The 14,462-nt window shown below is 43.1% G+C and overlaps 1 protein-coding gene across 7 annotated transcripts in view; it reads left to right on the forward strand.

Moving 5' to 3' along the window:
* The first annotated feature begins 614 nt into the window (after positions 1-614).
* The window catches only part of ENAH (ENAH actin regulator), a 157,638-nt gene continuing 143,790 nt past the window's right edge, over positions 615-14,462 (forward strand). Inside the window, exon 1 of one of the 7 annotated variants that reach the window (XM_070385419.1) lies at positions 615-1,057. In XM_070385419.1, the coding sequence (XP_070241520.1) occupies positions 1,053-1,057 (5 nt within the window). In that variant the 5' untranslated portion in view covers positions 615-1,052. The remainder of the gene's footprint in view (positions 1,058-14,462) is intronic. The other 6 variants (XM_070385413.1, XM_070385414.1, XM_070385417.1 and 3 more) reach the window with 6 other exon arrangements.

Below are 14,462 nucleotides of genomic sequence, written 5' to 3' on the forward strand. Positions count from 1 at the left end.
CTGGCATGTCCGGGTCGTGAGATACAGCAACAGGGCGAGCTGAGGACAAGCCCCGCGCGAGGGCACCCGGACGGGCAGATCCGGAGTCCCCCCGGCCCGGCCCAGTCTCACGCATCCTGATCGCCGCCTCCCGGCTCCCCACGCCTGTGCCCGCAGGTCCCGCACCGGGAGGTCCTGGCGCCCCAGTCTGGGCACTCAGCGCTCTGGCGCGGGGGAGGCCCGGGAGCTCCCCCAGGCTCAGGGGAGCGGGAGTAGACTGGGGGCGGGGGAGGGGGGGCGACGGCCAAGGACAATTCGGGGCGGGGGTGTGGGCAGCCCTGATCCCAGGGGGCCGGGGGGCGGGGGCGGGGGCGGGGTGGGAAAGCAACAAAGAGCCTTTGCTAACCCGCCGTCGCCAAGCCCGCTCCCGCCCCTCGCGGCTCCCCGCAGGCCGGCGGGGTCCCGGGCCGGCGGCGCGGGGCGGGGAGCCCGGCCCCCCTGCCTCCCCTCCCCCCCCGCACCGCCCCCTCGCCCACGGGGGAAGGAGGGGAGGAAGGCGGCGCCTGCGTGCTCCTCCGCCGCGCGCCCCGCCTCCTCCCGGGCTCCTCGCGGCTATCCCGACTCTCCTCCCGCGGCTGCCGCAGCTGCCGGTTGCACACGGCCTCGGCGCCGGGCGCGGCGGGGCGCGATCCTGTGGAGCGGCGGCCGGGCGCGCGGCCCCGGCGGGCACCCCTCCGAGGGCGGCTAAAGAAGCTCCCGGGAGAGGAGGAGGTGAAGGAGGAGGAGGTGGGGGGCTGCGACGGCCGCGGGACCCACAGTCGGCGCCTCGGCCTCTCCGCCCCCTCCCCAGCTTTTCTTTCGCCCGCTCCTCTCCCGCTCCGGACCGGCGCCTCGGCTTTGTGCGAGGAGATGGTGTAGCCCTGCGGCCGCCCGAAGGAGGAGCTGGACACTTGTCTGCCAGCCCATAGCTGCGTCCCCGCCCCTGGAGGAGAGACCCCCCCCCCCCGCCCCTGCTCGGCTCGGCGCCTCCCGCGTCTCCCGGCTGCTGGGGAAGCCTCGGCGCGGCCGGCACCATGAGGTGAGGGGCGCGCGGGGCGGGGGCCGGCGGGCCATTGTGCCGCGGGAGCCGCGACCCCCCTCTCTCTCTCTCTCTCCCCCCGGACCCCGCCTTCCCTCTCCCGGCCCGGCGCGTCTCCCAGGTCTTCGGTCTCTATCTCCCCCCCTCCCCCTTTGTCCCTTCTCATTTCTCTTTCTTTCTTGTAATCCTCCCCAGCCCCTCTTATTGGGGAGGGGGGGGGCGTTCCTCTTTTCGACGTTCTCCCGTTTTTCCTCAAATGCTCCTCTTGCGCCCAGGATTTCCCTTCCTAAATTTAATGTGCTCCTGGCTCCCTCCCCCCCAGCCCTTGCGAGACAAACCTGGGAGATGGGGAGGGGTTCGAGAATCGAAGCGTGCTTGTTGCTGGGAAACAGGTATTTTTCCGTCTCTATGTAAAAATTTCGTTCACTTTTATAACAAAACTCTGGTGTTTAACTAAAAAAAAAAAGGATAAAAGTTTGAAAGACCTGAAATTTCTGTGGGGAATAAAGTGTTCTGGTAGTGGTAGGTGAAAGAGCTCAGAAAGGTGAAATTTCACGGTGGTGGGGGAAGGGAAAGAATTTATTACGTTAATATGAGGCGGGGGGAACACAGTGAAAGACTGCGATAAGTAAGTTGTTCGGGGTGTGTAAACGGGGGCGGGGGAGGGATTTGTTTGGAAAACCCTTTTCTCTTCTTCCTCTAGCAGCCTGTGTTGCATTGCAGCAGCTGCCTTTTTCCTTTTTCTCTCTAATCAATAAAACAGAAGCTAAATTATTTTTTCAGCCCCAAAGAATTGAATGTACCGTCGTAAAATGTTACTTTAATTGATACGATGAAACATATGGTGTGATATTTTTCGTGTTTGTTTCTCCAATTGTGTTAGAGAATAAACCATGATGTGGTGTGTCATTCATTGGAGATTTTTTTTCAGCCTTTCCTATGTTTTGTGTCCATAACCTTCTCTTTTCGGATTGGTGCAAGACTTCGTGAGAAATGGGACTTGGGAGACTGAAGGCTGATCCATTCTGCGTTATCATCCTTTAGGCCTTCCTTTTAGGGTAAACAATTGTGGATAAAAGTGAATTACTCCATTTCTGCCTTCTGGAAGAGATAGTCTTACAGTTCGTTTGGATTTGAATCTCCTTTGTGTTAAAAGATTAATGGCTAACCATTGCCAAGACCCTTATAGTGTAATACAGTGAGATTTGAATGATATAATCTACACATTCCTGCGTTTTGGCAAGAAAATGTCTTGTCATTGGAATTCGTTCTCAATTTAAGTAGTTCCACTTTAAACTTTTTTTTTTTTTCCTATCAAGATTGAACACTACTTTCCCATTTTGGTCTTTTTTTATATATATATATATATATTTGAGATATAGCTTTCAGCTTATTGTGAATTTGAATTGTTTATCTCTGATTCAAGTTATGGAGCTTTATTTGAAGGCTTGAAAAACTGTAAGTGACCCCTTTTCCTTAGTGATTTCACAAGCAAGTTATTTTCAAGTATAGATCAGTGCAAAATGTAATTATGGCATACTTTGTAAAATATGGCTTGAAAAACTTGAGCCATGCCTTTGAACATAGTTTTTTTTTTTTTTTGAATCAAGTTATTGATGTCCTTAAAAACTATGGAACTATAGTAAAGCATTGCTAATGTTAAGTCTTGTAATAAAATATATTGCTGATTTCTGCTGTAACTTTTAATGCTTATTATAGGGGTCTTGGAGACGAGAATTTATCAAGTTTTTCCAAACTTTGGGTAAACTTCCCAACATTGAAAAATGTAAAACAATGAAAGTGAATTATTTTAAAATAAAATGATTGTATAGTTGTCAGATTCAAAGACTGAACCAAAAAAAAAAAAAATTAAAAATTAAAGAATACTCTGAAGTTTGATCACTATTATGTATAGTTATCAACCTGTCAAAGGTAAATTATATCTTCACTTAAAAATTCCTTTTCTAATAAAAAGTAATTTGTAACTTTTAAGCTGTTTTCCTGCTCAGCTCTGTTCCTTATTAAATGTAGAAAGGGAGGAATCACACTGAAGCTTTCCAGTAGCTTAAATAAAGAACATGGTACACAGGTCTGAAAAGTTTGTTAAAGTAGTCTACAGTAATTCTTTGTAGGCTAATCGTGAATAATTTACAAGCAGAAAAAGAGGATCAGCTTTTCACTTTGGAAGGCATTGGATTATTTGGTAGGTGGTTTGTGCGACTCATATGTATTCACATTTCCTTAGATAGCTGTAAAAGCAGGATAGTCTGGTAAGGAAGTAAAAAGTGCTGGTTGCAAAAAGCTTTGGCATATTTTGGTGCGTATTTAACGGCTTTTTAGGTTATATTCATATTGATTTGGTCTCGATGCTTTCCAGTATGCTAGGACGTAAATGTTATACTATTAAATTGAGTCTCTCTAATTATAAGTAGTTCTGATGCTTTAAAGGCCATCCAGAAATAGGAGTGCATGGGTAGGAAATTTCCCCTTAAGTTGGTCATAATTCTGAAGAGGGGATGTGATAAATATGTTGCGGTTTAGGCATTTGTGATAAGATCTCGTCGAGGACTTTAGTTTCAGGAATGGCACTCTCACTGTGGTATAATGTAATAACTCCTTTGCAGAAGGGAATGGAATAATACCTTGTGCTTGGTTGGTCGGTCATGTCCAGCTTTCTGAGATCCTGTTCCTGAAGCAATCTTAATGGCATTCTACACATTTAAAAAGCTGTGTATAGAGTTACTTGTTAGTACTTTTTTAAAAAACAGATGAGAATTAAAATGAGAACATGTATTTCTTATACAAAACAGTGAGAGGGTTGAGACCTAAAAAACTGGTACTTAGTGGAACATCCAACTTTTTGTTCTATTCTTATTTTTCATTTATGTAATGATTGAAAAGTGTAAGGTGATTTGTGATAGAGGTAGGCGATTATGTGTAATATTAATATAGTATATACCTTTTAAATGATAACATTTTTGCTTAGTTGGTTAGTTACTAAAAAAAAATTTTGTTTGATAGAGGAGCTTGTCTGATATAAGATAGTTGCATGTAGCTTAGTGGCTAAGAAGAGCTCAGAAGATTTTGGATTGACATTCTTAGATCTGTATTAAATAGTCCAGGATTCCACTCACTCTTCTGTGACCTTCTCATGGAAAAAAGGTGTAGCTGAGTTGTGAGTATTCAGCCAAGTCATTTATTAGCTGGATGACCTTGAGCTGGTCACTTTATTTCACTGATCTATATTTAAAAATATGGATGCTGCCCTGGTAACTCAGACAGCAAAGCGTCTGCCTACAATGCGGGAGCCCCGGGTTCAATCCCTGGGTCGGGAAGATCCCCTGGAGAAGGAAATGGCAACCCACTCCAGTATTCATGCCTGGAAAATCCCTTGGACCAAGGAGCCTGGTGGGCTACGGTCCATGGGGTCCCAAAGAGTCGGACACAATTGAGCCACTTCACTTCCAAAATAGGGATAATTCTTTACTGGGTATTAAGGATCAAATGATAATATTGACTAGAAGACAGTGTGTATTGTGTACTTGTAGGCAATGGCACCCCACTCCAGTACTCTTGCATGGAGGAGCCTGGAAGGCTGCAGTCCATGGGGTTGCTGAGGGTCGGACAGGACTGAGCGGCTTCACTTTCACTTTTCACTTTCTTGCATTGGAGAAGGAAATGGCAACCCACTCCAGTGTTCTTGCCTGGAGAATCCCGGGGGTGACAGAGCCTGGTGGGCTGCCATCTATGGGGTCGCACAGAGTCGGACAGAACTGAAGTGACTTAGCAGCAGCAGCAGCAGCAGCAGCAGCAGCAAACCTTAGACAGTTACATTGCTCATCTTGTTTTCGGGCTTAGTTCTGTGTCAGACTGGTTAGGTAAATCTTTTCGGTAGTTTGCTTCACCTCATCTAGTTCAAGGATGGCAAGCAGGTTATATTTTGCTTATCTACCCCCAGTTGATAGTGGCTGCCATGTTGATAAGGGCATAGCTGCTTTTCTGGGTTTTGTGAAAAAGGGCCATGATGTTTGATTGGGATGAGGGTTGTACAGAGTGGCAATGAAGTGTTTCCTGGTATGCTCCTAATTTAACCATCTGTGATCTAGTCCAGTCTTCTTTTTTTATAGGTGAGGAAACCTATCTTTGTTTCCTTTCCTTGTGTATCTTTAGTCTTTGAAATAGTTCTTGTGATTTTGTTACCTTCATTTATAGTAATGATAAATTTAATACACATTTTAAGAGTGTGGCATAGCTAAAGTTCAGAAGATCCTGGTTTTATATGTTGACTTGTTAATGGAGAAAACTAATAAATATGGAGATTATTCTATTATTTCAAGGATTGTTGTGTCAACGGTCAAGTGAGAGCCCATGAAAGGATAGTAATAGTAGTCTGTCTGTTCCCGTGGATCTTGCTTTATGCTTGTAGATTTTGAATGTGTGGCTTTCTTACAGAGATTAATTTTAGGGGCAGGAGCTAAATTTGCGTTTTTTAGAATGTCAGTGCTATGTATTTAGGCATTGTTTTGCCTTGTAGGTATTAAGGAATACATCATGAATAAGAATGTGGATTGATGAAGAAAATGTACTGGTTTTTACAGCAGTCAAGGTTTTCAGTTAGTCCAGTTGGAATAACTGAAATAACTGGCAGGCCCATTTGGCTGGTATAGAAGAAATTACTTACTCAACTGACAGCTTTGGTTACTTATCCTACACACAGCTTAAATCTGGGGTGACTGTATAACTTGTGAGATTCCCAGTCTTTTTTTTTTTTAAATGTCCCCTCCCTCTTGAACCTCCTTTGCCATCCCACCCCTCTAGGTTGTTACACAGCTCTGATTGAGTTTCCTGAGTTATATAGCGAATTTCCATTGGCTATCTACTTTACATATGGTAATAGATGTTTCCATGTTACTCTCTCCATACATCCCACCCTTTCCTCCCCCAGCCCCCACCCTTGTGCATAAATCTGTTCTCTTTGTCTAACACCCAGTCTTTATCATAAGTGTAAGAAGGGTTTGGAAAAATGTGATTTCAATTTTTCTGCAGTTGTTGGGGAGGAAAAAGATACTTCAGTTCTTCCTGTGCGCTTCTCCCCTTTCTCTGAATTGATGGATGGAAGTGAGTGGAAGTAAAAGTCAAAGAGAGAATCTGAGCTGAGGCTGTACTTCAGTGAATGCTTTCTCAAATAAAGGCTTATGAAGTTTTCTGGAATAGAAATCAGGAAGAGAATTCCTTGTCAGACCTGAGAAGTAGTCCTTGATTTATCTACGTCCCAGCTCTCTTCTGTGTTACTATGTCCTTTGCGTATTTTTTTTTGCCATTGCATTTATTACAGTGTTTTATAATGATGTGGATTTTTCTGTCCCTCTTCTCTGTAAGCTCCTTGAGAGTAGGACAGCGCTTTTATATTCAGCAAAATGTTTGGCATAAGGTGGGTGCTTATATAAATGCTTGACTTGGTGTCCTTTTCCAGAGTCTGTTCACTAACAATAAGCACCACCATGTCTGGAGCACCTAATGTTTTGTAGCTGTACTGGGTATTCTAGCATGTAAAATAGTATTCAGCATATAATAAGTGTTAATAAAGTTATTTAATTCAAATAAAACAAGCATCCTGAACACAAGAATAGGTAGAGAGCTTGTTTCTTACTCAAACACAAAGTTCTGCAGCTGCTTCTAAGCCACTTCAGTCGTGCGAACCCATAAACATGTGACCCCGTAGATGGCAACTCACCAGGCTCCCCTGTCCCTGGGATTCTCCAGGCAAGAACACTGGAGTGGGTTGCCATCGCCTTCTCCAATGCATGAAGGTGAAACTGAATTCCCTCAGTCGTGTCCGACTCTTTGTGACCCCATGGACTGCAGCCTACCAGGCTCCTCCATTCATGGGATTTTCCAGGCAAGAGTACTGGAGTGGGATGCCATTGCCTTCTCCGAACAAAGCTCAGAAGTGGCCAAAAAGAGTCAGACTCAGGTTTGTCTAACTCCAAAGCCCTTTTGGAAGATTCTGGGTTTCCTTGACTTTCTCATTAAATTCTGAATTAACAGAATGGCCATCATTCTGTTTTTTAGTTTCTTTGATCATGGGACTTGCAAATATTTTTGAGCAACAGGCTCAAAATGCATACATGTCTACTGGCTTAGCTGATTTCTACTCTGCTTAATGACTGCTTTGCAAGGCTATTGGAGTGGGTAGCCATTTCCTTCTCCAGGCGACCTTCCCGACCCAGGGATTGAACCCGGGTCTCCTGCATTGTAGGCAGACGCTTTACCGTCTGAGCCACTAGGGAAGTCATAAAGAAGTGGAACTGAAGTGGCTCAGTTGTGTCCAACTCTTTGTGACCCCATGGACTGTAGCCTACTACGCTTCTCTGTCCATGGGATTTTCCAGGCAAGACTATTGGAGTGGGTTGCCATTTCCTTCTCTGTTTGATCCTTATTAGTGCTTAAAATAACAATAATTGGATAGTTCGTGATATTCATGAAGAAAGGTGTATTAGTCAGCTCAAGGTGCCATGACAAAGTCCCATAGAGATTTATTTTCTTAAAGTTCTGGAGGCTGGCAATCTTGAGGTCAGGGTGCCAGTATGGCCAGTTCTGGTAGGACTGCCATCTTCTTGGACACTTTCTTGTCAATGTCCTCATATGGCAGAGAGACAGAGGTCTCTCCCTTTTCTTATAAGGTTGCTGATCCTTTTGGATTTGGACCCCACCCTTATGACCTCATTTAACCTTAGTGAAGTGAAGTCGCTCAGTCGTGTCCGACTCTTTGCGGCCCCATGGACACCAGTCTCCTCTGTCCATGGGATTTTCTAGGCAAGAGTACTGGAGTGGGTTGCCATTGCCTTCTCCAGGGAACTTCCCCACCCAGGGATCGAACCCAGGTCTCCCACATTGTAGACAGACGCTTTACTGTCTGAGCCAACAGGGAATTACCTACTAATGTCCTGTCTCTGAATATAGTCAAAGAGGGGATAGGGCTTCAATATATGGATTTTTCTGGGAAATAATTCAGCCCATAGCAGAACATAGCCCAGTTTTTTTGGTCAGTGGATATAGCTTTGATGGAAGAAGTAAATCTGTATAATGCTTAGGTGATTTTTAGATTGATTGGTTTTAAGTAACTCTACGTGAAGAAAGTATTTACTGATGAAATGATGAAATTGATGAAAGGAACCTCTTATATTTTCTAGAAATTTCTGTACATTTGGAAGTTTTTGTTTTATAATGACTGATAAACTTACTTTTGTTTTTTCAAATGATTCTTTTGGTATGAAACTATGCATATGGCTCAGTGCAGAGGTTGCATCAGTTCAGTTCAGTCGCTCAGTTGTGTCTGACTCTTTGTGACCCCATGGACATCAGCACACCAGGCTTCTCTGTCTGTCACCAACTCCCGGAGCCTACTCAAACTCACGTCCATCGCATTGGTGGTGCCATCCAACCATCTCATCCTCTCTCGTCCCCTTCTCCTGCCTTCAATCTTTCCCAGCATCAGGGTCTTTTCCAGTGAGTCAGTTCTTCGTGTCAGGTGGCCAAAGTGTTGCATATAAGAGGGTAAAAAGGACAGGCTTTAAAGTCAACCTGAGTTCAGAGTAGGTTATAAACCTACTTTGAGTAGATCACAATTTTTGAGATACGAATTTTTCCTATAAAATGGAGATACTTTTTTGCATTATAGAGTTGTTAAGGAAAATTAAATCAGAAATTACTTAAAACCCTGGCATAACATTTGGCATGTAAAATGGGCTTGGTGAGAGTAAATCCCCAATTCTGTGGAAGTCTGACATCTCCTAAGTTTATGTTAAGAATGTGAAAAATGATGTAAGATGGTGGAGCCGCTTTAGAAAACAAGTGCTAAACATAGAGTTACTAGATTACCCGGTAATTCCACTCCAGGGAATATGCGCAAGATAAATAAATAAGAATAGATGTCCATACAAACTCTACACAAACATTCACGGCAGCATTGCTCATAATAGCCAAAAGGAACATGGTTGGAAACATGCTAAGTGAATGGAAGTCAGACACAGAGAGCCACTTTGGTGACAGGAAGAAGATTAATAGTTGCTATGGTTTTGGGAGAGTAAAGGAGGATTGGGAAGTGAGTATGTGCAGAAGGGTTCCCCGACCCCATTCCACTGTGTGTATGTGTGTGTGTGGGTGCCGTCAGGGTGTCTGAGAATTCAGCTGAATTCTGACCCTGCCTACCTGGAGATGGAATCAGATTCCATGTGTAAAGGGCTCAGCCCCACAAGACCCACCTTCTGTTTCAGAATGTGTGTCAATCATGTCCGACACTGCGTCCCCATGCGCTGTAGCCCACCGGGCTCCTCTGTCCACAGGATTCTCCAGGCAAGAATACTGGAGTGTGTAACCATTCCCTTCTCCAGGAGATCTTCCCAACCCAGGGACCGAACCCTGGTTTTCTGCATTGCAGGTGGATTCTTTACTGACTAAGCCACCAGGGAAGCCCCTTTCCATTTCAGAGCTGAGTCGCAAGTCCAGGTTGTTACTTCTCATTGACTGGCTGTGACTCAGAGGGCCCTATAGCCCCCTCCTCAGGTGTGATTAATTTTTTAGAATGGCTTGCAGAACTCTGGGAGAAGGCAATGGCACCCCACTTCAGTACTCTTGCCTGGAAAATCCCATGGATGGAGGAGCCTGGTGGGCTGCAGTCCATGGGGTCGCTAGGAGTCAGACACAACTGGGCGACTTCACTTTCACTTTCATGCATTGGAGAAGGAAATGGCAACCCACTCCAGTGATCTTGCCTGGAGATTCCCAGGGACGGGGGAGCCTGGTGGGCTGCCGTCTCTGGGGTCGCACAGAGTCGGGCATGACTGAAGCGACTTAGCAGCAGCAGTAGAACTCTGGAAAGCTCGTTTACTCACTAGATTCCTCCTTTATTATTAAAAAAGATATTAAAGAGGATGTGCCAGATGAAGAGCTACACAGTTCCTGAACAAAGGAGCTTGTGTCCTTGTGGAACTTGGGGCATGGTACGGTGACATATGAAAGTGTTTTGGTTCCCTGATGTGAAAGCTCTCAAAAAAGAGCCTGAAAGCTATTCTTTTGGGTTTTTGTAGAGGCCTCTTCACATTGTCGTGACTGACTGAACCATTGGCCAGAGGTGGTTGATTGGACTCCCAGCCCCTCTCCTCATCTTTGGAGATAGGATGGAGCGGGTAGGGGGTGGCACTGAAAGTTCCAAAATGGTCCTTCTGGCATCAGCCCCGATCCTTGGGTGCTTCTGAGAGTTACTTCATTTACATAACCAAAAGACATCTTTATCACTCTTCTTCAGAAATTCAAGGGTTCTGGGAGCTGTGAGCCTGAAACTGTGGAGGAAGACCAAATATATATCTTAAAAATCACAATGTATATTGGGTTTCCTTCTGGGATGATGGGAGATGTTCTAGATTTAAACGATGATGATCATTGTTCAACCTTGTGAATATACTTTGTTGTTCAATCTCTCAGTCGTGTCTGACTCTTTGCAACCCCATGGACTGCAGCACACCAGGCTTCACCATCTCCTGGAGTTTGCTCAGACTCATGTCCATTGAGTTGGTGATGCCATCCAATCATGTCATCCTCTGTTGTCCCCTTCTCCTCCTGCCCTCAGTCTTTCCCAGCATCAGGATCTTTTCTGAGTCAGCTCTTTGCATCTGGTGGCCAAAGTATTGGAGGTTCAGCATTAGTCCTTCCAGTGAATATTCAGGATTAATATCCTTTAGGATGGACTGATTTGATCTCCTTGCAGTCCAAGGGACTCTCAAGAGCCTTCTCCATCACCACAGTTCAAAAGCAGCAATTCTTCTTAGACTAATGTTTTAAATTGACATCTTCATGTTTTCTAAAGAAGAGGGAATGAAGATAGAGAACCATTGGGCTTTTCTCTTTAGGAAACCAGGTAGGTGGGAGTGCTGAAGTGGAAATGTTAATTAATGGTGCCTCTGAGAGGCCTGATCAGATTTTGGAGTTCTTTATGCACAGGTAGCAGCCATCTCTCTGGTAGCTCTGTTACAACAAGGATGACTGAAGTCACTGATAGTATCAGTGAAACAAGTCCATCAGAATCTTCAGAAAGCTTTTTAATCTGGATAGTGATTTTTCTTGGGTCTGTTTACAGTAATCACAAATACCAGAGAAAGTTTTGTCTTTGGTGTCATCAACCTTGATGATATTTTTACCCTTCTAGGACATCTGGTCTTGACAAACCTATATGTCTAATGATAATGAAGTCAAAATGACTAACTGTGCTGCCCAGGTCCTCATTCCTGTCCTTTTTTGGTATCTGTTGTTACATGTGTGAGCGTGGTAGGGAAGAAGATTCATAAAGAACCTCAGACCATAAAGTGAAATAAAATGAATAGCTCGTTAGGTCAAATCTCAAGGGAATCCAAATTGCTTGTCTTACAGTGCAGTGAACTGATCTTTCTGTGCAGGTGTTGTGATATAAAATATTGGTTATATTTGAGTATCTGCTTTTGCTTTGAGAAGTCCCCTCATTTCCTCCAAATTCTTATCTCACATTAGACTAGTATTGCAAGCAAATTGTGTCGATTCTTTTTTTTTTTTTTTTTTAGCAATTAAAGGTTTATGGATCAAAAAAGTTTTCATTTCATTTGCTTTCATCTCTTTTTAGTCTCTTATTTGCTGTGGTTTAAGAAAATGAACCCAATTTATTATTACTGAAACAAAGGCTTGGTCAGTGTTTAATTACTTTTTTTATTTTCATTATAAAGCAGTACAGATTCTACATAGAGTTTAGAAGGTATGGAAAGTATAAAGATTTCAATAACTGAAATCTAAACCATCTAGAATTTTAATATTTTGATATATAGCTTTCTAGACTTCTCATAATGCATATGGCATATGTTGTGCATCCTCAGTCATGTCCAACTCTTTGCAACCCCATGGACTGTAGCCTGCCAGGCACCTCTGTCCATGGAGTTTTCTAGGCAAGAGTACTGGAGTGGGTTGCCGTTTCCGTCTTCAGGGGATCATCCCAACCTAGGGATTGGAGCCACCTCTGTTACGCCTCCTGCATTTGCAGGTGGGTTCTTTACCACTGGTGCCACCTGGAAGCCCCCATAATGCACATAAATGTGTTTGTGGGTGTATGAGTGTGTTTTAAGTAAAAGTGAGATCATACTATTTAGAAGCAAAATTATGTATTTTGTAACTGGCTGTTTTCCACATCTTGTCACTAAATAGAGATCTAAAATAATTTTAAGTTGCATGGTATTTTCACTATGCTTTGGCTGACCTTAATCTACTTAATCTCTTAAAAGTGAAAATCACTCAGTCCTGTCTGACTCTTTGTGACCCCATGGACTACACAGTCCATGGAATTCTCCAGGCCAGAATACTGGAGTGGGTAGCCTTTCCCTTCTCCAGGGGATCTTCCCAACCCAGGGATTGAACCCAGGTCTCCTGCATTGCAGGCAGATTCTTTACCAACTGAGCCACAAGGGGTAGACTTTTAGATTTTTTTGTTTTATAAAAAATACTGCTATGAACATCTTTGGGTATATATCTTTGTGCATATCATATTTTATATCTGCACATATACTTACATTTTAGGATAAATTCATAGGATTAAATTGAAGAGTATTTATTTTTCCCTTTTCTTTTACTCTTTTCTATCAGCAGGTCCTGTCAGGTCTCCCTTTGCTTCTCTCCATCTCACCAACACTGCTGAAACCCAGGCCACTGTTACTCTAACTGGAGCAGTTGGTATCTTCTCATTTCCATTCTTGTGCCCCATTCTCCATACATCAGTTAGAATGGTCTTAAAGTGGAAATCCAATACTGTTCTTTGCCTGCTAAAGCCTTCAATGTCATCTTAGTGTTCTTGGGATAAAACTCAAATTAATAATAAAACCAAAATTATTAGTAGGTGCTGCATGATCTGACTATATTCTGGTTCCTAGAATATGAGAATTTATAGGCTTCTGTGAGTATGCAATGTTTGAGTGAATAATAAATGAAATTGCCAGACCAAAGGGAATTTTCTTAGTTTTTGATACACATTACCATCACCTCACTCTAACCAACTCAAGCCATTGTCAGCATTTTTAATCTTTGCCTATCTGATAGGCAAAAAATGTTATCTCATTGTTTTAATTTGTATTTCTTTGATAATAGAGTTGAATATTTCTTCTTGTGTTTATTCGACATTTCTTTTGACAGAGTTGTCTCTGTGTCCTTTGCCTGTTTCCCCAATAGGATTTTAATTGTTCTTGTAATGATTTATAACGTCTTTAAAAGGTAACTGTTTATGGTGTAGATATTTTATGTCAGTTATCTAATGTGGTATTAGAAACTGCCTCAAAATCTAGCAAAACATGTATGAGTTGGCTGGTCAGTTCCGCTGGACTCACTTGTATCTTTTCATTTCTTAACTAGGTTTATGTGCTATGTCTTTTTGTCTCTCACTTAGTAATAGCAGCCTTCCTTGGGATTATGCCCCAGTTGCATGGTCTTAACCAAACTTCTGCCTGCATCCTCTTCCCTAATGCCTTCTTTGACAAAGTCAGGCATATGATCAAGCCCAGAGTCAGGGTGGGAGGAGACTACACACAGATGAATCAAAATCAACCATATGTATCTTTTTTTTTTTTAAAGTTCGTCTGTTTATTTATTTATGGCTGCTCTGGGTCTTCATTGCTATGTGCAGGCTTTTTCTAGTTGTGACAAGCAAGGGCTACACTGTAGTATAATGTGTGGGCTTCTCATTGCCGAGGCTTCTCTTGTTGCAGAGGACAGGCTCTCGAACTTGGCCTCAGTAGTTAATGGTACACTGGCTTTCTTGCCCCAGGGCATGTGGAATCTTCCTATACCAGGGATCAAATCGTGTCTCCTGCATTGGCAGGCAGATTCTTAACCTCTGGACCACCAGGGAAGTCCAACTGTATGTATCTTATAAAGAAATTTAGCACTTACCTTTTAATTTTGCTTTGGTATAGAAGCCTTAAAGTTTCATGTCAGTTCTGTTAGTCTTTACCTTTATGGTTTCTGCCTTTGGTGTCAAGCCATTTGTTCTCAAACTAAAATGATACAGGTATTCACCTTCATTTTCTTCTGTTACTTTTGGGTTTCATTTATCTTTAAATTTAAGCCACTTGGTATTTATTTTGGTGCAAGATGGGAGCTTAGTACTTGACTAGATATCAAACATTTAGTTGTCAGCATCATTTGTTGAATAATCCATCTTTTCCCATTTATTTGAAATGTCATACTCATTGTATACTGAATTCTCATAAATACTTAGCTCTGTTTTGTTATTTGTTAACATTATTATTAATTTCATAATAATACTTATTTGACTCAGTAGTTATTTGTCTAATTTTAGGCTATTACCTCACTGTCTTAATTACTCTGATTCTATAGTATA

This window comes from Bos mutus, chromosome 16, assembly GCF_027580195.1.
Source record: "Bos mutus isolate GX-2022 chromosome 16, NWIPB_WYAK_1.1, whole genome shotgun sequence".
Classification (NCBI taxonomy): Eukaryota; Metazoa; Chordata; class Mammalia; order Artiodactyla; family Bovidae; genus Bos; species Bos mutus.